The sequence below is a fragment of the Aedes aegypti genome, chromosome 1 (assembly GCF_002204515.2).
Source record: "Aedes aegypti strain LVP_AGWG chromosome 1, AaegL5.0 Primary Assembly, whole genome shotgun sequence".
Lineage (NCBI taxonomy): Eukaryota > Metazoa > Arthropoda > Insecta > Diptera > Culicidae > Aedes > Aedes aegypti.
Window position 1 is genome coordinate 199,093,212 of NC_035107.1, and position 25,863 is coordinate 199,119,074.

The following is a 25,863-nucleotide window of genomic DNA, read 5'->3' on the forward strand; positions in this document are numbered from 1 at the left end:
CGACGCATTTACGCCAAACCTCAAATTTTCAAGAGCACAAATCTAGAGAACCAGACAGCGGTTTGAGCAAAAACTTTATCAATTGTTCATACGCTAGTGGTGACTAGCGCTACTCCGAAAAATGACATTTGGCAGTGACGTCATTCCCAACAAACATTTTAGTGGATCAACAGTTGCACAAGTCACTCTGAAGAAAATTTCAGCTGAATTAACTGTTGTTCAGCTACTAATATTACTTGGGTTCCTATCGAAAACTCGAACGAGAGCAAAAGAAAGCAAGGTTTGCTCTCTTTTACTATTTTGTAAGCCTCGTGCTTGACGATAGGAGTGACGACGCATGTTTTTATTGAAAACCGTTGTTTACACGTCAGAATAGCCTTAGCCTACCTTGTTAAGTATATCATGACTGAACTCAAGTGGGAACAAATCCGAGGTATCCGATACCGACATTTTTACGAAAATGCTTGTTTTCAAAACTACTGCTGTTTCAAAAGAAACGCTTGTATCCGGACCTGTTTAAGCTACACAGATTAGATTTCTTGCCCTATGCCCATCCGTTTCAATTCTCAATTGGACAAGTTAGTCTATGACCATTCAATTCAAAGTGTGTAGAAAACTCCTAAAATGTAACATCTCCACTGTACTATTATCGAAATTTGAGCTCAATGCCAGAGGGGTTTGGCTCGTTAGATAAGATATTTCTTAATCAATGTGCATACAAAAGATCAATTTTGTATAGAGGGCTAATTTTTTTCTAAGGTGAACTTAGACAATTATATTTTCCCCAATAAACCATTTGTCGCGGTAAATATATCAGTTATCATATTCAGGTTTATGCTTCTTCTGACTAGATATCGCATGCTGATCGTCACAGAAAACCTGACGTCACACTTGGGGAAAGTTTTCCAAACTGGTCCACCGGAACAGTGTACAAGCCCGCTCTCATTAGCATAAAATATCGATAGTTATGGAGCCGTTTCGGATGATACGGTATGCATAAAAATGATTATCGGTCGCCGTAAACTACACCGACGTCGTAAAACAGACATCGCATGAAAGAATTGGGTGAATTACTGCTGGATTATCCGGAATGTTGTTTTGACTGCAAGTTGCGCTGGACGTTACTACAGAAAAAATGTTGACGGAAACAAACAATTACGACATCATCGATTGCGATTTATTCAATTTATTTTTGAACATCAAGACTAACACTTAAGATTTTTGGCAGTGAAACTAGCTCCAATTTTAGTTATCCATCTTACAACTAATGGCGTATCCTTAATCTAACGTTTCTGACTAGAATAAATAAATAAATAATCCTGCATGGCGGTTCCTTTCTAAGATCATTTTGATAACCCAGGACATTCCACAGTGCACGGTGGTGCACATTGAGATCAATCCGTAAACAGTCCTCGTCATTGCTCGCTTCTGGCTGCGACATCTCTCGGCATGCACAAACACTCTCCGTTAAGCTTGCTGTGAATCCATGGCAGATAGTTGACGATCCGGGTGTAGATTCCGGGAAGATTGGGTCGGGCGCAACCTCTTCCCCATGACACTACTCCGATCACCTCCATACTTCCAGCATTTCCCATCTTGTGCATTGGACCGCCACTGTCACCCTTGTTGAAAGACCAGAAGAAAAAGTGTCAATATCACTCTCAAATATCTTATGCTACACATACTTACCTGACAGGCGTCCTTCTTTCCGTCGTGATAGCCAGCGCACATCATGTTCTCGGAAATCTTCTTGCTGCCATATCCGGCCTCTAGACATTGCTGCTGCGACCAGATCGGTACCACAACCGATCGTAGCGTCTTCGATGGTGGTCGTCTTTCTTCAATGCGTCCCCAACCGGCGACAATTCCCAGCGATCCGGTGAAGTCACGTTCACCTGCAGTTAGAAACGTGTTACTATTCAGTGATTGTTCAGTACTCCCCCAAGTAGGATGCTTATTGAAACTGCGTTGATGAAGAGCGTCCTAAATGGAAGGGTTACTACATTTGATATTAAAGTCATAGAGGCAATTACTTCCATCCGGAAGGCACGCAGGTTGAATCGTGGGTCCATAGCGAAGCGGTTTGTCCAGTTCCAGCAAGGCGATATCATTGTTGAACGTAAAAATGTCAAAATCTTCGTGATCGACGATTCGCTTCACTCGACGCAACTCTGTGTAGTCCTTGGCAATATTATGTCCACCCAGGTAAACCTGAAAACCAACAGGACACATGTTCAGTAGGTTACATTTGCTGAATTGAAAAGAATACCCTGATTTCATTTGGTTCGAAGGAGTTAACACAGTGCGCTGCCGTGACCAAATAGTTCTTTGTCAGCACAGATGCTCCGCAGTACAGCTTTCCTTGACGGAAGAGCCCTGCCAACCAGGGATATTCATGTGCGCTGGTTTCCTCCCCGCCGACGATGCGGTTCGATCGACCGTTGACTCCACAGACTGGAAAGAGCGAAAAGGAGGATAGCTAACATTAATAAACATGAAAATTGCTGGAGATATTATTGTGGAAAGAAGCTGGTTCCCGGTACCACACGCTGCAGATATAGAAGAAGAAGTGGTAAAAGTGATGAACAAACAGCTAGTAGACAGACCAACGATACCCAATGGATCATTGAAGGTAGTTTTTGCCAGTGCTCACCGCATCAAAACAAAGGCGCCACTGTATATGGGATTTAACATTGTACCAGCATTGCTGTTCTGTCAAACACACAAGACTACGGTGGCGCTATCTATGCTTTCCATAGCGGCCGTTTTGGTTATTTTTAATGATCCATTGCTTTTTTGGGATGGTGACGCTAAATTTCATCTTTTTCGATTCGATAGTAGTTTCAGCCTCAAATAACGGTTTTGTGGTACACTGTAACCTCAATTTACGAACTAGATCGGGTGTGCGTAATTTGAATTGGTGCGTAAATTGAACCAGTGCGTAACACGAGGGAGCTGAGTTCGTAAAACGAGGTTTTGCGTTTTGGAGTCTACTTGTATGAAATTAATTTATAATATTTAGAGAAATTATGCTCTGTTAGCAGCATTAACAAATTGTTAATATATTGGGTTCTTAATCAGGCCATTGTGTGTGCAAGTTAAGGTCTTCCAAGGACTATTTGGAGTTTGGGATATGATTCTACATGAGTTGACGGAGCCCAATTTATCATTTCTATGTAAAAGAATGTCTCACAATACTGGACCCTAGAAGATTGTTATATTTTGAAGAAGAGTTTGTATTCTCAGATCTGAGTTTGGCAACAAAGTGAGTACAATAGGTGTTCTAGTTCGTCCAAAAACTTCCTGGAATATATACCTGCAATGTACTGTCGTAATTAGCGATCATTTGATATTTTTTTTTGGCCTTATCCATTCATAGCAGTATATTGATATAATTTGTACCGATATCCTAGGGTCTCCAAGGACTTCATCGAATATTGGCCTTAGGATCTACAAGCGTGATCAATGATCTAACGATAGTTTTTCAATATGTTACAGTCTGTAAACCATTCATTTAAGTCATCGGAATATTTCATTGGTTTGTACGGATGTTTTTGGTTCTCCAAGGACTCCACTGAATGTAGGCCTTGGGATTTACGTCCGTAATAAGAGATTAGAGGTTAGTTTTCAAATACTACAAAGGCTCCTTACCATTCCTATTGTATTGTATTAATTTGTACGAATGTTCTTGGTCCTCCAAGATTTCTATCGAATATAGGCCTAAGGATCTACAAGCGTAACCAATCATCAATAGATAGTTCTTTAATTTTGCATAGGCCCCTAACTTACCATATTAGTAAACGAAGTATTGTATTGAGTTGTATCGATGTATTTGGAATTCCAAGGACTCCACGAAATGTAGGCCTGAGTATCTACGAACGTAAGTAGTTGTATATTGATGACTCTTAGTTGTAGCATAAAATCTTAACCCTTCATATAAACAAATGGATCAATGTACTGATCTGTTATTGAATTTACTTCGTAAAAAAAATTACGTCAAATTTGAGTAAAAACAGACTTTGTTAATTGAGGTTCTTATGAATTGGGTACCAAAATGGCGTCGGACATCGATTTTCGTCATCCCCTTATAGTGCATGTTCCAAAAATACCCATATTTTATGAGTTTCTAACGATTTTCTTCTCACCGGGCAAGTTGAAACGGCTGGGGCAAGTTGAAACAGCTGAGGCAGGCGGAAATTCAAAGTTTTTAGTATGGTGTCAAAAGAAATTAGCAAACTTTTCTTCCCTAAAAGTTGGCAGTAATAGTTAACTAAATGTTCCTGAAAACAAATTTCTCATCGTTATGAAATTTCACAATGATACCTTGCCATTACATCTTACCCCAGCCATTTCTTGCCCCGATGTACTATTAGGGCGGTTCAAAATTCGAGAAAGTTTGAGAATCCAATCTCCCATAGGTTCCTTACCTTTCTTATCATAAAAATAGTGTTCTGTAAAATTTTCAGCTTTCTAGGTGGTGATTTAAAGGTGGCCCAAAACCAATGTAGGTTTATATGGAATTTACTATGGAGAAATTTTGAGATATGTTCCAAGCACGCTAGTACTGTAATGTAAGTACAAACTTATTACCCCATAGTAAAAACTCATTCTTCAAACCATAATAAAGAAATTTGCTGAACAGAGAATTCCAATCCGAAGGATAGCAGAAGAGATATTCATGAGTTTGTTTGCTATTATTCAGCTTAATATGGGATTATAGCCCTGCAAACATGTACAAAAATCCCAAACAAAATTAGCTCAAAAAGGATTTATTTCTTAAGCAAAATCATTCATTAAGGTTTGAAGAATGAGTTTTCAATATGGGATGATGAGTTTCTACTTATATTACAGTACTAGCGTGTTTGGAACTTTTCTCTAAATTTCTGCATAGTAATTTCCATATAAACCAACATTGTTTTTGGGCCACCTTCAAATCACTACATAGAAAGCTGAAAATTTCACAGAACACTATTTTTATGGTAAGGATGGTGAGGAGCATATGAGAGATTGAATTCTCAAACATTTTTGAAATTTGAATCGGCCAAATGTACTATATATCAAATCTACCGGATGAATTTGATGTAGAGGAACTGGGGGTAATTTGCCCATAGGGGGCAAAACGCGCTAACCTCGATTTGAACAAACGGTGTGTCGTAGAATTTTTTTTTCACCCTAGATTATAGAGAATGGTTAAAAATGATTCTCTCAATATATGTTCGTGTGGTTTTCTCGAGAAAACCGTAAAAAAACGTATGAAAACGATTTTCGTTGCAATTTAAGTGCGATTTTCAATATCATTTTGTATAACAATAAATAATCAAATTTCTGAAACTATCGCCGAGACCCAGCTTGTCATTGTTTGTATTACATGCAAAAAAAATGATGAATTTGTTCTTAAAAACGCCCTCCCTTATTTCATAACACCAAAACCGTTGTTTGAATTCAAATTGTAAAAAATGTAACGCCACGTTGAAGTTACGCGCAAATTGGAGCGTTACAAATGTGTGTGGTACTGAATGAACATTGTCATAGATCTTGTCTTCCAACCCTGTTATGATGGTTGACAATTAAAAGCCTGTTGAAAGAACTTCGAGAATGTAGCATCGGATCGGACATCAAACGATCTAGTAGGCATGGCACAACTTCGACGCCTCACTCCTATAGTAATGTCAGAATGGAATGCAAGGTTCTTCGTGGTGCTCCCGCTTGCCAACAACGATTCTGAGCTTCACATTTGGCGATCCTGCCAGGAGTTTTAAATACATTTTCGTTTTTCCTGGAGAGCCTGGATTCGTTAGCAAGCGGGAGTGTCCACTAGAAAATGTGTTTGTGTCGAGTGCTTCTTAAACCGCGTGTGAAAATATGTATTCAAAGTGATTGTGGAGTGAAGTTTGAATCTGATAAAAAGGCATATATCTGTAAGTAAACAGCAATGTGGTAATTTCTATGAATAAGAGAAAACTGATTGAAGAGGAAATATAACATGTATATGTATTAGCCGCTTCACTACTCGTTGAAGCAGCAATGTTTCTCTCTGTTCTTGTTGATGCTCTTATTGAACACCAGCATCACCTCAACTATTTGAGTTGCGCGATGCAGGCTTTGAAGTGAATATTTTGTTTTGCATTTGAATTCAAACAGATTGCTTCGATGGAAATATTTGAATGTAAAAGAAAGTGTTTCATCTATTTTATCCGATTTAAAGAATATGATCATTTCGAACTAATTCATCTAAGTTATGAAGTGCGCATTCTGCTTTTACCAGGGATCTATTTTCTGCATAGGTTGAACGGAAAAAAATATAACGTTAGGAACTGAACTATTTTTTTGCAGAAGTCAATTGAACATATCCGTACAAAACGTGTAAAAAAAATATCGAATAATTAAGTATAATTTGTACAATAATGTGATTTTTCAAAAGAGAAGTGAAGTGCTAAAGTTATTAGTGGTTTTCATGAATATACATCAATTTGAATAACTCATCAATTAGTAATTTCAATCGAAAAACAAACTCCCGTGACATTTATCAACTGTGCAAATTTCTATATAAATAATAATAAAACTTCGCTTTGGTTGTATGTGATCATTTCATCGTTTCTTCTGTGATGATACACACATTTCTATATCTTATCTCTCCTGCTTTCAAATAAAAACAAAATAATTTCAATAAAATAAAATAGAGTGAAAAATGAATGTTAGTGTGTGCAAATATTCCTAGCCATGGGCGATTTTGAATTGGTGTTCCAAAAGTAGATTTTTCGTTCCAATCAATCGATTTTTTTATGTTGAAACAACATAAAATCCTAATGCAAGGGATTTGCTCTTATTTTGAGTCGTTGTTCTTGTAAATTTGCTTACGAGTGAAAAAAAATCGAATCGATTTAAAAAAATCGATACAAAGGATTCGATTAAATAAACGAATCGATTCGACGAATCGAATTTTAATCGATTCAGTATTATCGATGTTTTGGCCAAATTTGACCAATAATGCACATGATAGTTTTCTTTCCTATTTGCTTCAGTACATTGTGTATCGTGTAATGTTTACCGAACAGGTTAAGTGTGAAGTATACTGAATCGTTGAAATTTGTGTCGATAACCGGTGCGATCCAAACTATTCAAATCTACTTAATTAATTATTATTTCTAAATAAACGCCATGTTAAAAAAAAAACAATAATAACATGTTTGAAAAAAAATGTCCTTAACGCGACGGGTGGTTGCTATGGAAAAAATGTCCTTAACACAACTGGTGTATGCAATGCAAAAAAAAATGTCTTTAACGATACTGGTGGTTGCAATAAAAAAAAAATATTATTACCGCGATTGGTGATTGTATTTGGTTTGGTATTTGGTTGTCTTTAACGTGACAGATGGTTGCAATAAATATGTCCTTAACGTGACTGGTGATCGCAAACTTGTTCCTATCAATCAACTTGATATTGCTAGCGCAATTGGTGGTCACATATTTGTTCTAAGCAATGGTGGTGTCCACTTGCCACCGCGACTGATGGTCGCATGCTTGTTCCTATGAAGTGCTATTGACGTTGTTAACTCGACTGGTGGTCGCATACTTGTTCGTAGCAATCAATGTTATTAATATTGTTAGCGCGACTAGTGGTCGCATACTCGTTCATAGTAACTGCTATTGATGTTGTTAACTCGACTGGTGGTCGAATACTTGTTCCTAGCAAGTATTATTAATGTTGTAAACTCGACTGGTGGTCGTATATTTGTTCTATGCAATGGTGGTGTACACTTGCTACCGCGACTGGTGGTCGCATACTTGTTCTTAGTAACTACGACTGGTGGTCGTATACTTGTTCCTAGCAAGTATTATTGATGTTGTAAACTCGACTGGTGGTCGTATATTTGTTCTATGCAATGGTGGTGTACACTTGCTACCGCGACTGGTGGTCGCATACTTGTCCATAGTAACTGCTATTGATGTTGTTAACTCGACTGGTGGTCGTATACTTGTTCCTAGCAAGTATTATTGATGTTGTAAACTCGACTGGTGGTCGTATATTAGTTCTATGCAATGGTGGTGTACACTTGCTACCGCGACTGGTGGTCGCATGCTTGTTCTTAGTAACTGCTATTGATGTTGTTAACTCGACTGGTGGTCGTATACTTGTTCCTAGCAAAGGTGGTGTGCACTTGCTACCGCGACTGGTGGTCGCATACTTGTTCATAGTAACTGCTATTGATGTTGTTAACTCGACTGGTGGTCGTATATTTGCTCTAAGTAATAGTGGTGTACACTTGCTATCGCTACTAGTGGTAACAAATTGGTTCCTAATAAAAGTGATGTTCACATGCATGCGCGCCTGAATGGCGCAGAGAACACAGGCATAGAAGGTCAGGACAGCGAAGGCGATGGCTACGTCAGCACAGCGGACAGCGGAAACCAACCAGCTCCCACGATGGGGGAAGTTAAGGATGCCATTCAACAGCTCAAGAACAACAAAGCCGCTGGCAAGGATGGTATCGGAGCCGAACTCATCAAGATGGGCCCGGACAGGTTGGCCGCTTGTCTGCATCGGCTGATAGTCAGAATCTGGGAAACAGAACAGCTACCGGAGGAGTGGAAGCAAGGCGTTATATGCCCTATCTACAAAAAGGGCGACAAACTGGAGTGTGAAAATTATCGTGCAATCACCATCCTAAACGCCGCCTATAAAGTGCTATCCCAGATTCTCTTCCGTCGTCTATCGCCTATAGCAAACGAGTTCGTGGGAAGTTATCAAGCAGGTTTCATCGACGGCCGCTCGACAACGGACCAGATCTTTTCCGTGCGGCAAATCCTCCAGAAATGCCGTGAGTACCAGGTCCCTACGCACCATTTGTTCATCGATTTCAAGGCGGCATACGATAGTATCGACCGCATAGAGCTATGGAAAATCATGGACGAGAACAGCTTTCCCGGGAAGCTCACAAGATTGATCAGAGCAACGATGGACGGTGTGCAAAACTACGTGAAGATCTCGGGCGAACACTCCAGTTCGTTCGAGTCTCGGCGGGGACTACGACAGGGCGACGGACTTTCGTGCCTGTTGTTCAATATTGCGCTTGAAGGTGTCATGCGGAGAGCCGGACTTAACAGTCGAGGCACGATTTTCACGAGATCCGGACAATTTGTTTGCTTCGCGGACGACATGGATATTATTGGGAGAAAATTTGAAACGGTGGCAGATTTGTTCACCCGCCTGAAACGCGAAGCAACAAGAGTCGGGCTAATGGTGAATGCGTCAAAAACAAAGTACATGCTGGTTGGCGGAACTGAGCGCGACAGGGCCCGCCTAGGAAGCAGTGTTACGATAGACGGGGATACCTTCGAGGTGGTGGACGAGTTCGTCTACCTCGGATCCTTGTTAACGGCTGACAACAATGTTAGTCGGGAAATACGAAGGCGCATCATCAGCGGAAGTCGTGCCTACTATGGGCTCCAGAAGAAACTGCGGTCAAGAAAGATTCACCCCCGCACCAAATGCACGATGTACAAAACGCTCATAAGACCGGTAGTCCTCTATGGGCATGAGGCGTGGACTATGCTCGAGGAGGACTTGCAAGCTCTTGGGGTTTTCGAACGCCGAGTGCTAAGGACGATCTTCGGCGGCGTGCAGGAGAACGGCGTGTGGCGGCGAAGGATGAACCACGAGCTCGCTCAACTCTACGGCGAACCCAGTATCGTGAAGGTAGCTAAAGCTGGAAGGATACGCTGGGCAGGGCATGTTGCAAGAATGCCGGACAACAACCCTGTAAAGATGGTGTTCGCCACGAATCCGGTCGGAACAAGAAGGCGTGGGGCGCAGCGAGCTAGGTGGATTGACCAGGTACACCAGGACCTGGAGAGCGTGGGTCACAGTCGAGGATGGAGAGAAGCGGCCATGAACCGAGGGAATTGGCGAAATATTGTTGGCGAGGCTTTATCAAGATAATTGATGTAAAGCCAAATAAAAAAAAAAAACATGCATGCGCGACTGGCGGTCGAAAATGTATCTATAGAATAAGATATGTAAGCCCAATGATGGCTAGTAACTTAGTATATCAATATATGTTATATCAAAACAAGTAACAACAGTCAAACAAGTCTTTGAGTGAGTATTTCCGTGAAAGTACGGTGGATTGAATGTACAACAAGATGAAAGTCAAACACTGATGCTACTCTGTTGAACACATATATGTCAGTTTATTAATAGCAATATTTTGTCCAAAATTCGTCTTAGATATGTCATTTCATATAATTAGCTTGCCGTTTCTAATGTATGGAACGACATTCAACCAATCAATAATTTCAACGCCGTTCTGATTGTGTGGGTATCCTACAGCAGAAAAATGTTTCAAAGTCGCATGTACAAGTGAACAGTTGTGATATGAGACAGTATACATCGATGAAGTTCTTAGCGATGTGAAATATATATCCTGAATTCCTGAAAGCTTTCGTGATGACGGAAACGATGTGAAAACTCATCACTTCAAACTTTTTTTTTTTCCTGAGAAGAGGGAGGATGTGTGGTACCGTAAAACGGGGTAACTTTGATAACGCGGGTAACTTTGATAGTGCGTAACCCACCGCATACTAAATGAAATATCATAATTTCTGTTAATCAGTTAAGCAAAACGAATGCAAAACTAAAGAATATTAGTATGACACTTCATGTAAGAGCGGTTTTCATCTTAATCAAGAACATTTTAGGCATTTTATACGAATTTAAAAAAATTACACAATTTTAGCATTTTCAAAACGCTTACAAACAATCTGTTCTACGATCACTGTTTGATGTAGTTTTGAATAGTTGGCCACTTATCTTTGATAGCCTAGTTATCATAGAACTTGAAAACGGTCTCAAATATCTTAGCGAAAAGCATATTCACAAACTGGGACCATTTTTGTAATTTAAGTCAGAAATTTCCATACAACGTTAAACGCCTAGAGGTATGCAATGCCCTACAAATGTTCGTTATTCATTCAATTTTGTTCGAGTCATACTCCATTATCAAAGTTACCCCAAAACAGAAAACCAACTTTCGATTATATGAAAAATTATATATCCATTCAAAATGAATCTTTTGCCAATTAATCGACTGTAATCGATAGCTAGGATGCCAGTACTTGTTTTAAAAATATAAATTGTAAATCATTGAAACAGCATGCAAATATATTCAAGTTTTCTTCGAAAAAACTATCAAAGTTACCCCGTTTTACGGTACTGAATGAACATTGTCATAGATCTTGTCTTCCAACCCTGTTATGATGGTTGACAATTAAAAGCCTGTTGAAAGAACTTCGAGAATGTAGCATCGGATCGGACATCAAACGATCTAGTAGGCATGGCACAACTTCGACGCCTCACTCCTATAGTAATGTCAGAATGGAATGCAAGGTTCTTCGTGGTGCTCCCGCTTGCCAACAACGATTCTGAGCTTCACAAAATGTATATTTATCGCATCAACATGTATACTATTATTGAACAACTAGCTTACCCGACGTGGCTAGCCACGTTCCAACGAAATATTAATGGTGTGAGCTGTTTCACCGATTCTTTTAACTTTTATTTAAAATTTGACAGCTCGATAGTTATTTCCCCTCCCATTGAAAGTAACCCTGCTCTGAAGCATGATTAAACTTGACAGTTCGAAAGTTATTTTCCGCTTCCGAGAGTTTGCGAATAACTAACGCTCTGTCAACTTTGTTCAGAAATAACTACTCGACTGTAAAAGCTCAAATGGGTTGACCGCGAAGTTCAATTTAATCATTTGAGGAAAAATAACTATTGAAATGTCAAATTTTAAATAATAGTTAAACGAATTGGTGAAACGGTTTACAGCCTAAAGCGAAAATCTACCTATAATCTTTCAAATCGCATGATACTGATGACCTCAAAATCGCCTAAATTTATGCTCAGGCCATACTCCATCTAGCACGTGGCCTCAATGCTGCTTTAGTGTTCTAATCTGAAATAATTATAGCCTTATATTCTGTTCTAGTGTTTCTTATGTTGTGAAATATTTCAAAAGTTCCAGAAGATTCTATGAATTGGCACGGATAACAGACGTAACACTTAGAACGAATCGCGATCAAAATCATAGTCGAGAGAACATGTACGCCCAATGCTAAAATCGTTGTGTTTGGCCGACGGGCCAACATATGGCGGTAATGTTTAAACGTCTAGCACGAACAAAACCGATACGAGCGCTGCGTGTGGTAGATTGACCATCTACAATATATTTGACCGTTGATCGTCGACCTCTTGAGACTTTTGAGACTCCATTTTACAAAAATCTGGAAGATCCAGATAAAATTCATAATGAATTTGTTAGGTTTTGTAAATAATTTGTAAGGTTCTCCACATACGACATTAGAAGATCCAGACTTTTCCAGACAAATTTTTAAAATCTTCCAGATTTTTGAAATATTGACTTGGCATCCCTGGTTCCACGTCAGTGGTGCACTTCCTGCAACCCGCGGGCCGCATGTGACCTTGAAGCCGAAGATTGCGGCCCGCGGAGCGCTATTAGCAAAATGACAATCCATATTATTTTTTTTGAATATGAAAGATCATTTTATGAATTATTATAATCATAAATTCAAAATGGACTCTTATTCAGTGTTTTGTAAGAATATAGGGTTTTGTTCTTCTTCGTCGTAAGCGCTGCTATTCGTCGTATCAATCTTTAAATGTTCCACTACGGCAGATATTCAAACTTACCTGCAACATAGATTCATTATCCAAGTGTAATTTTGTGAAAGCTGTTATGGTTTGTACACTTGTAAACCAAAAATGTAATGAAACTACTGTATTTTGGTAAATAACTTCAGTTCAATCATCCACTTTGCACTTTTTCACCGAAATCGCATGGATGAACACGATTTGAGAGAAATGCTTAGCGATCGACTGAGCCACACCACTTTCCAACACAAGTTTCTTCCCGTCCCCGTGGGTGACTTACTTCGCCGGGCACTTATTTTCACTATGGAAAACCTTCGTACTTCTTCACTGAAGGATTTCATTCCAATCACACGCCGTAAAACTTCAATAAATCACCAAATGTTACAAAATTTCCTCAACCGCTGCGTATAATTAAGAATGTAAACAAAGTTCAATCCGTCGTACTGAGAAAAAAAAAGCTTGTGTGCATCAATGTGTGCGCGACGCTCGACGTAAAAATACGATTCCTTTGATTGTGTTGTTTTTGCTGTACTGTGAGCAAATGCCATAATTGTACGGTCAAAAGGAATTGTGTTCATATGTTCTGGCTGAATTTTGATGACGAACAATTAATTTTAAAGGATATTAGTACATTCCGTCATGCTGAAGGAATGGAGGGAAATGCCCGTAGATCTATATATTCTAGTAAAACATTTTATTATAGCGTTGATATGTTGTGTTTTAACCACTTAATACACACAGTGAGCCGTAAGTTGTGAGACGAATCTGGAAACTGATTGCGAAGGAGTTGAAAACGATACGACGGATTGAGAATACGGTAAGATGCATTTTCTTTGCATTATTTCCAAAAAGAGATCAAGATTTATCAAAATGTTATTGTACAATGCTAAAGCCGTTTTGAGAAAGAATTGTTTAGCATCGGTTTGTATCAGCATCATTAACTGCAATACTGGGAAAATTGCAGTTCTCATTGATCAATGCTTAATACGATGGATACTAGCACATCACCCTAGATTCTTTTTCAAAATAAAGCATGATGGATCTTCTGAAGAATCCCTCAAAGAATATCTGAAGAAATTTTCGAAGGAATTCCGTAAGGAACAACGCAATGGAACCCTGGTGAAATTCCTGGAGAAATATTTGAAAGACTTCCTGAAGAAATTCCAGAAGTAATAGCTGGTGTAATTCCTTGAAGAACTCCTGAACTTTTTGCACAGCAAAAAAATCTAAAATTAACATGGCACGTAAATTTGTATGATCAATATTCTGTCAAAAATTATGCACATGGATGGATCGACGGCTTGTCATTCCATGTGCATTATTTATGATTGAATATTAAACGTGAAAATCATGTAAACCGAGCCGTTTTGCATGCAACATTCTTTGATAGAAGACGTTTTGCGTTCAATATTAAGGATTTTGGTAACAATGTTGGATGTAATAGATGTGTTTATAGGTTTTATCATTGAATAATACATGAGAAATGGCTTTGCATGATTGAAGCTAATATTACGTTACGTGTAAATGTATGATTTTTTTTTTGCTGTTTGGGAATTTCCTGGATTCACACGATTATTTTTCCTCACAGAATTCCTCAAGAAATTTCTGGAGGCATCTCTGGAGATATGCTAGAGAAAACCTCAAGTAAGGTGTCTGGATTATTACCTTAGAAATTAAAATAGGTATTTTGCATGAGCAAAAGTGCACAATATTTCGTAAATGCTATCAAAACCAGAGAAAAATGATTATTTTATGTTATCAAATAATTTTAGAGCCAATTTGCGTTTTTTATTCCCACTCAAGTATTGCGGAATCATCCTTTTCATTTGTTGTTGAAACAAATGTTAACCGAATGTTTCCAATAACTGACTAAAAGCCGACAATTCTGGATGCTTTCACAATAATTTGAAAAATGGAATCTGGATCTGCGATAAATATTTTGATATCGCTAATAATATTCGTCAAAAAATGATATTTAAATGATATTTAAATGACAGACTAAAAGAAAATCATAAAAATCCAGAGATCGTATTTTTATTTTGTTTTTTTTTTTTGTAATCATCTCAAATTTTGTTTCGCACCAATAAAACTAATGAAACCTTTCGATTAAGAAAAAAGTGACCGGAAGGAATACATCTGTTTCGAAATAAATGGGAAAATCTTCTTTATTTTAGAATCAATTGAGATTAGGTCCATATTTATGAAAACATCTGAATTTATAGTATCACATATATTGAGCTTTTCGGTAATCCGGAACAACAACGAATTTGAATTCAGAAAAAATAAATTAACTCTGGACTCTATCCAGTCGGTTGTTCAGACAGCTGAAATGGCAATCGAGCATAAAACGAACGACGTCCGTTATTGCGCGAAGTGGGAAATGCGGTCAACAGAGCAAGCTGGGAACCAATAGCCCGCGCACTTCACCGCCAAAAAAAAGGTACGCAGTTGTGTAAGCTTCTAGAAAGTTATTGTGATGGTAGGATTCTACTATATGACACAAGAGAGGGGCAGAAAAGCATTCGAATTACCGCTGGAGTACCTCAAGGTTCAATCCTGGGCTGTTATGGAATGCGATGTACGATGACGTACTGAGGCTGCCCCTTCCCACGGGTTTTAAGATTGTTGGCTTCGCCGACGATATCACCCTAGTGGTCTATGGTGAATCGATGGAGGAAGTAGAATTGACAGCAGCAAACTCTATCTCCATAGTTGTTTAATGGATGAGGTCTAGGAAACAAGGACTGGCCCATCAAAAGACTGAGGTGGTGGTGGTCAACAACCGCAAGTTCAAGCAATGGGCGCTTATCTCGGTAGGTGATTGTATCATAGAGTCCAAACGATCCTTTAGGCATCTTGGGGTAATGATCGATGACAAGCCCAGCTTCGCTAGCCACGTTGAATATGCCTGTAAAAGGGCATCTACGGCTATAGCGGCGCTTTCGAGGATGATGTCTAACAGCTCTGCTGTAATTGCTAGCAAACGCAAGCTACTGGCAAGCGTGGTACTATCAATACTAAGGTTTGGAGGACCAATCTGGCCAAAAGTGCTTAGACGGGGAGAAACCTAAAGCGGTTGGAAAGCACGTACAGGATAATGTGCTTAAGAGTAGCAAGTGCATACCGAACGGTATCCAAAGAGGTCGTGTACATCATAGCCGGAATGACGCCCATCGGGCTCATCATCAAGGAAGATGTTCAATGATTTAACCAACGAGGTACCGGAGGAGTCCGTAACGCGTGTAAAGAGGCAAAGCGCAGAGGTTGGCAGCAGGAATGGGATAACTCCACTAAAGGTAGATGGACCCATCGGCTAATACCAAATGTGTCAGATTGGTATGACAGAAAACATAGGGAAATGAACTTCCGCCTTACGCAGTTTCTGTCAGGACATGGCTGCTACAGATAGTACCTGCAAAGATCCGGACACCCAGAATCTCCTGCGTGCCCCAATTGTGCTTGTGTGGAGGAAACAGCGTCATATTGGATTGCCCGCGTTCCATTGTTGTGAGAGATCGCATGCTCGCTACATGCGGAGGGGACACGTCCCCGGACAATAAAATTGAGAGACTGCGGATGCCGATTGCTCGAATGCAGTAACTTCGGCTGTCATTCACATTATTTTAGAATTGCAGCGCCTATGGCGCGCCGACCAAGACCCGGCTCCAGAGGATTAGCCCTGCTGAGGGTGGTCCCTTGTACCGTAATCCGGGGTAACAATGATCATTTTTTGGATATTTCTTAAATATTTCATTTGAAAATGCAAATGTTGAAAATTTTATATTTATAAAACAAGTACTGATACCCATTGCTCGTGGCTATATACTGTATTTTGTTTTAAGAAATATTTAAGCATGTTTAAAAAATGTTTAAGCGATTTTTTAATTAAGCTGATATGGGGTAACATTGATCACCTATGTAAACAACATTCGGTAATATTGAAAATATCGTTACTTCCTTAAATCATGGCCCCTAAAGCCGAGTATGAAGGCCAAATGCTTACAACTCATTTACTTTTTGAGGTATTTTAAAATTAAAAGCACCTCGAAACACGGAATACGCCTAAAGGTAGGCAATTTCCTAAAGGAATTTTACATTCTCAACAGGAATTTGGTAATTTTGCCTAATTGAGCATACTTTTGAAAGTTTTGACAACGGAATTGTTTTGGGCGATGCCATTTTTAGTAAGTATCTCATTTTCCTTGCTAATATCGTATGCAGAACTTATGTGAGACATGAATCTTTGGTAGTGTCATCCTTAACCATTAAAATCATTGTTTCGAAAAGTTACCAAATATACGCATAAGGTAAACGCAATTTTCGCAACAATCATCACTTCCATTAGCTCATGAATATAAGAAAGAGCAGCACCATTCATGATTTGGAAATGTTCCATCAATAAATGGTAATACGAACTTTTTACGAGATGAGTAATTCCGATCAATTTTACCCCGCTGATCAATGATACCCCGGATTACGGTAACATTGTTTCAGTCGGCTAGGAGAAACAGTTTACTACTTCTGCTACACGTGTCGCTCTGGTCCCTTCCCGATGAAATACCGTAAGGTGGTTCCGGGGAGATGAGGGTCTGAGGTCAAGGGTATTTTCGGTGCACTATGTACACCACTTGAGCAATACAGCGAGAATTGCGCATGGGCTGGTTTTAGTGGGTCGTCGCTGGTGCGGCATCCACACACTCCCTGAGTTACCTTCTCAAGGGGTCTGTTTGCAGATTTCTTTCTTGTTAAAAAAACCCTCTTATTTTGGAAACACAGCCCAATTACTGATGTTTGAAAAGAAAGATCTGATCTGATGTCATTGGATTTTTTAAATCTAATACAGACTAACACTTCATTGATTACTTGGAACCTGATATCAGTGGCAGTAATCAACCAGTATCGCACAGCAGATGCTACAAAAGAAGAACTTGAACGACAAAGCTGTTTCAAACCATCGACGCGAATCCAGAACAAGATTAGAATCAACAGAGGACTAGGGTGGGTGTACCAGTTATGGACACAATGGTTCCCTATTTCGCCATTCGTAATAGTTTGATTATCTTCAAATTTTAAATTATTTTGTGTGTTTTAGTAGTTTAATATCAAATATATCTTGATGTTAACACCACAGATAACAGACGTTTAAGTCCGATTGTAAAATTGTGTAAAACAATTGATGTTCTTTTTAAATGGCAACACAAGTAGCAACATCGTGGTGGCGCTTTTATCGCTAAGTTCCCAATGGCGATGTCAGTGGTGAATATGAAACATTTCAAGATTATAATATTCACCACTGATTGCCGCAATACGTTGTGTGGCGGCGCTAGTGTTTCCAACGTGTTTTAGTTTGAATAATTACACATCTACTATCTGTGTTAACACATTCAAGAATATTGAAAATGTGAATGTTTTCGAAAAACACATTGGTCAAATAGGGAACCACTATAGCCATAACTGGTACACTTTCCCTATGTTGTGTTTTGTTTGAGATCTGTAAAATTTATGTGCGATCTTGTCCTGAGAGTGATTTAATAGCAGAGCAAACTGTCGTTGAATCGTTGGTTTTATTGATCAGAAGCAGTCATCTTCAACAATCCCATACCGGGTACCCCGTTGGTTTACCCACAATTAATCTGAGCACTTTTTAATTTGTAGCCCGCTAATTTGCACATCGTTCAGATTAAAAATGGTTCAAGTTCAAACGTCATTCAGCTCATGGAACGGAGTAAAGTGAAATGAAACGCTGTGGAATGGAACGCAGAATCAAAACAAAACAGCCAAAAGGGTAACCAGAAGTACGATTTCTCGCATACTCTGAGATAACGCCCTAAAAGCCATTGGTAGCCATGTGTGTAGCTCGTTGTTTCTGAGCAAATGAAAGAATAAGCATCCAAATCAACATCACGGATAGATAGATAATGATCCTTTTTTCCAAGGTTACTGATACTCGCCTCGAACGACTCGAAATCGCTTGCCGCTTCTGAACGCGTTCGGAAAAACGAGAGCAAAGCATTATTCCCGAATGAGTGAACCGATAGCATCGTCGGGAGGCTTGTGAGAGCCTTCTGCGGGAAGAGTGTTTGCGCGATTTGCGGCTCAGTCTGGATCGATTCTAACAACTCTTCGGGGAATGTTGCGATCGGGGAAGAGTGCAAGCAGCAATGATGGCTCACTGCGAGTTTTGGCTAACGCTCGCCGCGAGTCGTTGGGGACCGGCTCGTAAGAGCTTGGAAAGGAAAATTGTTGCTGCTGTGGAATGAAGGATGTGTAACAAATTGATCAAAACCATATAGGGTAGAAGCACCGGTTTTGGCCATACGCCAGTTGTAGCCATAGAGGGTTATATACCGTTTTACACAGCCAATCAGCATGAACACTTTTGTGTTCAGTAGATCACATTCTCATGATAGAGCTACATTCATTTACTCGTCCAAATTGATTCAAAACATAAGAAAAACAATTCATTTTCCTTATAATTTTAACTCCCATACACCTAGTTTGGCCAGGACACTCCTAATTTGGCCACTCTCATGAGAAATCAATGCGATTGGCCAGTTTAGGAACCGAAGTTAAATCTCTGGTCGAAACTGGTTCCGTAGGCCTATATTGACCAACGGGATTTTGAAAACGAAAAAATGGTTATAGCTCAGTTTTGATATTTTACACACATGATATGGTTTAAAAGCTTGCATTTGACATATTTGTAGTATAAATACGGCTTCCCATTTATTTTTTATTGACATTTTCTCTTAGGCTGGCCAAAACCGGTGCTTTTACCCTAGCGTTGCTGGTGCGAATGCTGGTTTGTGAATAAACGTGCGGGATTACGCCTAGTCGGATTTGGTGTCTTCACCGCACTTGTTCAACATGAGATGACAATTAAGTACGGTGAGGAAACCAAACCGATCCGATTCTGCAATTTTATCAACTCCGCACGCTTTGTCTGAGCCGTTAAATTATAAAAAAATCGAACGACCATCGGGTTTTTTCTCGCTAGCGCACAGTGTTTAAGTTGTATTTTTATAATTGGAAGGTTTTAACCCATGGTAATCCCGTTTTTAGACGCATTTCAGCCCATATAAAATTTATGGAAAAAAATTCACCGATTGTTGGGAATCAAATGAAGGGTCCATAATAGAAAACGTCAAATTTGTAAACATTCCTATTATGGACCCCGGGAGGGTCCATAATGGGCATTCGGACAACAGTTTTTCAAATGCAAATTTCGCTGGAAAAGTATGAAGTAAAAACATTGAACTTGTTGTTAGACTCCACAAAACGTATATGCGTCTGAGATATCATTCCAGAAAAGCGTCAAGAATGAATTTCAGCTACTAAGAGGTTCATTACTAGCATTGAAACTCTATTATATGCGTCAAAATGGTATTTCCTTGATTATTATAATACGATTATAATACGATTATTATAATCGACGGATTCTGAGGATGCCTCCAGCTATTCCGACAATAATTGCTCCATGGACTTATCTTAAACTGTCCTGTATAAACTTAAAACCTATTCTTAAAATAATTTCGACAGGGATATTCCAGAAATTCTACAAGTTGACCCTCCAGATATTCATGTGTTATTTCTCCAGGATTCAAAGTGGATTCAACTATGCATTCTACAAACAATTCCACGTATGATACCTTATACTTTTCTGGAGTCTAGAAATTTATAAATTATTTCAGCATTTTTTCATGAATTTTTCCAGAACAATCCAGTTATGATTCTTGGAATGCTCTACAAATTATTTAAAAAACCGTACAGGTAAAAAACCAAAAACCTGAAGAACAATTTTCTTGGCATTTCTCCACCAATTTAATTATGATTTTCTGCAGAACTTTTTACAAATATTTATGCAGAAACCATTCTATATACTACTTTAGGTTCTTCAAGGATTCTATGTGAAATGAAATCTTTCATTGATTCCAACACGAATTTCTAAAGAAAGATTCCAATGATTTCATTGGGTTCTTCAAGTAATTCTTGAAGACGATAAGTCTAGAAATTTTTCCATGGATTTTTTTTTATTACAAAAATATATTCAGGGATTCCAAAAACTGAGCATTCTCCTCCGGAGATCCTCCAGAAATCTCTTTTAACCTTCCTGTTGCATTCAAAATAAGTTACACTTAAGGCATTCCGGGTCATATTGACCCGGATTTGGCACATTAATATCGCAGGCATTTTTCAATCAAATTTCAATGTTTTTATACTCAAAATAATCGTTAGTTCATAAATTTTCTGAATCTGGGCCGGACACAAGGATTGACCGGGTTTGGCCGCTTAGAATCGACGCCGAACAGATCAAGGTTTGGCCATTTTTGTAAGGGCATGCTTTCCACGATAGAGGTCGTGAAGTTTATCTGTATTGGTTTACAAATGGATGCATATGTAGAAGCTTCCTATCAGAACTGAAATTATTGCTGCTATCAATCATTTGGAGCATCTAGAACTGTCTGGTGGCCACGGAACAGGACTCAGAGCCCCCAGACAGACACCAGAGATGTGGTCAATTTACACTTTCCGCAGAACCCAAACATGCGACATATCAAAATTTGCAGAATTTTATGAATAAAAAACATCTAAGGGAAACTTAGCTGTCATAAGCCATACTGACCACGTTGTGGCCACAGAACCGGTTCCAGAGGCCCCAGCGAAGTGGCCAATTTTCTAATTATGTACAACACAGCCATGTGACATATCAAAATTTGCAGAATTTCATGAAAAAAACTTCCAGCAATAATAGCTATCCTGAGCCAAAATGAACGCCCTGTGGCCACGGAATCGGTTCCAGAGGCCCCGGTAAGCTGGCCAGCTTACGGATTATGTACAATCTAGCCATGCGACACATCAAAATTTGCAGATTTTCTTGTAAAATAAGTACTTTACAGGTAATCCTAGCTGTTTTAAGCCAAAATGGCCACCCTGTAGTCACAGAACCGGTTCCAAAGGTTCCGGTAAAGTGGCCAGTTAACGGTTTATTTACAATCGAGCTATGCGACATATCAAAATTTACAGAATTTTGCAAGTTTGGAACTCGCTTGGCCATGTATATTGGCCAACGAGCGCCGGAGGTGTTCCCGGTTCCCTGAGGTCATTGCCAAATTACATTTTTCATGTCGGTTGTGGGGCCCAGATAGCCGTAGCGGTAAACGCGCAGCTATTCAGCAAGACCAAGCTGAGGGTCGTGGGTTCGAATCCCACCGGTCGAGGATCTTTTCGGGTTGGAAATTTTCTCGACTTCCCAGGGCATAGAGTATATTCGTACCTGCCACACGATATACACATGCAAAAATGGTCATTGGCATAGTAAGCTCTTAGTTAATAACTGTGGAAGTGCTCATAAGAACACTAATCTGAGAAGCAGGCTCTGTCCCAGTGGGGACGTTACGCCAGAAAGAAGAAGAATGTCGGTTGTTATTTTTGTGTGGTGTGAAGTTCCCTAGAAACTAGAACTTAAAGAAAGTTAAATGCCAGCGGACGCATACGGATTCGTTGGAAATCTTCCGAAATATGACCATTTCCGTAAAACTTGTTCCGGAAAATATAGTCAGTCATGTATATATTATCCGGAGCTTTATCCATGTAAGCATCAAGCTTCAAGATGATGCTCCCAGCAGCATATTCAGAACTTTTAGACGCACTGACTACTCTATAGTAGGTTCCGGGTGCCCTGGGGGAAGTGGTCAATTAGGAATATGAGCATCAAACTTCCGAAGGTATTTCAACCAACTGCCATGATCAATATATAGTAGGTTTCATGTGCCCCGAGGAATGTGGCCAAATATAAGTACAGGTCGGACTCGATTATCCGGAGTATTGATTTTTTTTTCACTTCGGATAATCAAATCCTCCGGATAATCGAATCACTAAGAAAAAAAATTAAATCTTTGACAAACGAACTTAAATATTATCTTTTTTCGTTATTTTATTTATATGATGCGGTGGCGTAGCCGGAAATTTTTTTTAGGAACTGTATGGGTCTTTACGAGAAAAAAACAAAATTTGACCAGCATACACAAAAATCCACTTTTTCAAACCCCCTTTTCTTAAATACGTTCTAAGCTGCAAATTGTATATTGCAATACCAAATTATCTCAGATTTATGCATAAAAATTGAAAAACAAGAACACCAAAAAACAAATTCCGGATAATCGAGTCTAAAATTCCGGATAATCGAATCCCGGATAATCGAGTCCCCGGATAATCGAGTCTCCGGATAATCGAGTCCGACCTGTAATAGGTATCAATATTTTAGAAGGTGATGCTTCTGAAAACACTTCCAGAACCACTGGCTGCCGTTTCCACTGTATAGTACGTTCGAGGTACCCCGATAGAAGTGGCCAATTCCAGCCATGCACGGAATAATAGCAAAATGGGTAACAAACTTGAATATTTTTAAATTTCATGCTTCCGGAAGAAGTTTTAGAATCACCGTCTACCATGAACAGTAGGTTCCATGTGACCACTATAATCCATAATAATCATTCTATAGTAGATTACAGAACTGCCCATAACTGCATAACAGTCACATTCGACATTTTTGACAAATTGGAGTTAATACCGGGGAAAGTCATCAAATGATAAATACTTTCGATCAACTTACTGAAATCTGTGAGATTGTTCTAGAAAATTCGAAAAAAATACCAAGTTGTTTTGTCACATTGGTTATTATAACCGCATAACAGTCACATTGAGATTATGAATGAGCCTCGTAATGTAAAAGCAATGAAATTTCTATCAGAATTTTTTTCTGACTATTCACTAAGTATGCTATAAGAGTTGTACAAAATATCAGCCTCAAATAAGCACTTTTGAGTTCCTGGTAATTTTTAGAAATTTTAGTTTTTAGTTTTTTAGGAATTCCATTTGGACATGACCTCGGGGAACTGGGAACATCTCCGGTGTCCGGTGGCCAATTTACATGTCCATTGGCCAAGCAAGTTCCTGAAACTAGAACAAATTTGCGGTCGACTTCTTCCAGATGCATCCAATTTAATCAATTTTCCATAAGGTTATAAGCATTTGAATTTAGGCGAAATTTTGCCTATCTCAATCATTTTGCCTATCCCATGTACCTTTATTGAACATGGTCAGCCTGCAAATTGGCCACATAACCGGGATCCTTGGAGCCTCCGGAATCTATTATATGGCCACCAAGTATCCAAGACTGCTAAGTCTACCTCAGCTAATTTATTTTATTAAATTCTTCAAATTTTGATATGTTGCATAAAAACGACTCTCCAAAACTCGATGTTCAAGAGACCACTGATTTATACAGTGAAACCTCCATGAGTCGATGTTCCATGACTCGATATCGACTATGGAACCATACTAGAATCAAAATTTCATGGTAGCTATGATGGTCCCCTCAAACAGCTTTCCGAAGCATTTTTGTCCCATGACTCGATATATCCATGAGTCGATGATTCCATCCAATATCGACTCATTGAGGTTTGAATGTAGAATTATCGAGTTATAGAATATACCGACACAAAAAATCACAAAATTGGAAGAACAAATTCTTGTACAGTGGGATTTCGTTTTTGGCATGCTCCATTTTTGAATCACTCCCCTCCCGAATGAATGAATCCGTTTTTGGCAACATTTTCGAATGCCAATAATATTTATATTTTTTGTAAATATTATTATGTCTTTTTATTTAGTCATTTGAAAAGCAAGCCTGCTTCACGCTTACCGCATTTCAGAGCTCAATTTCCGGCGATATTCCCCCAAATATCACTAAACTTTTAGGAGTACCTTACGCGCTTATTTAATTTTAGATAGTCGTATGTTCGCAACGTGTCACGAACTCATTAATCTCTATGAGTATCCCAACTAGAGTTCCAACATCTTTACTCAGGCATTCACGCTGTATTAAAAGCCCACTTGAGTATGCCGGTAGGTAATACAGTTAATATAAGTATGTTTTCTTTAGATTTGGAACAGCTCGTTTGAACAAAGCAGTATTGTCGTAAGAGAAACAAAAAGTATATAACTCACCACTTCAGTTCACTGTTATTTTTATTGTGCAATGACATGTATTGCGTATGTAGAAGCATAACAGTCGTGCTTCTTAGCTTTTCATGGAATTTCATAAAATAAATTGCGTATTTCAAGTAGATTCGTTTTCAAGTATATTCCATAAGTGTCAATATATAATCCATAACTTTGACAATACCTAGAGCAATAAATGACTCACAAGAACAGGATTTACACTATACTTCATCCTCAATAAGGTCGATGCACGCTTCAATGAATACAATAGATACTCTGTATGACGTTGGACTTTTTAAGAAACGATCCAACATTCTATATCAACGATGCTCAGGCTAGATTATACTTGATATCTTAAGATTTTGTATGAATTTATCAAAATGTTCCTTATGATATCCTATCGACCGTTTTCTGGAGCTAGGAGTTCTTTTACCCTAATGGAATCCTATGTTTTATGATGGGCTACTGAGAATATTGAAAGTTTAGTACTACGAAATCTGAGAATTTCTTGCGGGATCTTGAGAATGTATATTAAGTTATTGAGAATGCTGTGCAAAATCTGTTGATTAATTGTAAACTCCTAAGATTTCTAAGGCGGCAGGTACGAAGATACTCTATGCCCTGGGAATCGAGAAAATTTCCTTTACGAAAAGATCCTCGACCAGCGGGATTCGAACCCACGACCCTCAGCATGGTCATGCTGAATAGCTGCGCGTTTACCGCTTCGGCTATCTGGGCCCCTGGAATACTGTGGATGTCCATTTTTATTTTCAATATTTCTGACAAAATCTTGAGGATTCTGAATACCCGGCCGGACGGAAGAAACAAGATTATAACAGAATGTGTTTCCCTGATATGATTTTTTTTACATCACCAGTTGTCATAAAACATGTGCCGTTTGTAGTTAAAATAACAAAAATTCTAACAAAATTTGCACCACAATAAACTAAAATATAACAAACCCTGTTACATTTATATCAAAATTATTACAGAATGTGTTGCAAGGATGTTACAAAATAACAAAATTATTGCAAACTATATTACTGTTCATGAGATCGTACACACTAAGCTCTAACGGTGAATTTCACCGTAATCTCAACAGCTGAACAGTTCGGTGAAATAAAACACCGTAATTCCGTCGGAATTTTACGGATTCCGGTGATTTTTCACCGAATACTGTAAAAATT

General features: G+C 38.9%; 1 protein-coding gene across 1 annotated transcript in view; it reads right to left on the minus strand.

Moving 5' to 3' along the window:
* Positions 1–1,155: 1,155 nt before the first annotated feature.
* Positions 1,156–25,863, minus strand: part of LOC5569262 (trypsin 3A1-like) — a 58,774-nt gene continuing 34,066 nt past the window's right edge. Inside the window, exons 2-5 of the mRNA XM_001658357.2 lie at positions 2,270–2,454; positions 2,034–2,211; positions 1,690–1,895; positions 1,156–1,622 (exon numbers count right to left, since the gene is read on the minus strand). Of these exons, the coding sequence (XP_001658407.1) occupies positions 1,416–1,622; positions 1,690–1,895; positions 2,034–2,211; positions 2,270–2,454 (776 nt within the window). The 3' untranslated portion in view covers positions 1,156–1,415. The remainder of the gene's footprint in view (positions 1,623–1,689; positions 1,896–2,033; positions 2,212–2,269; positions 2,455–25,863) is intronic.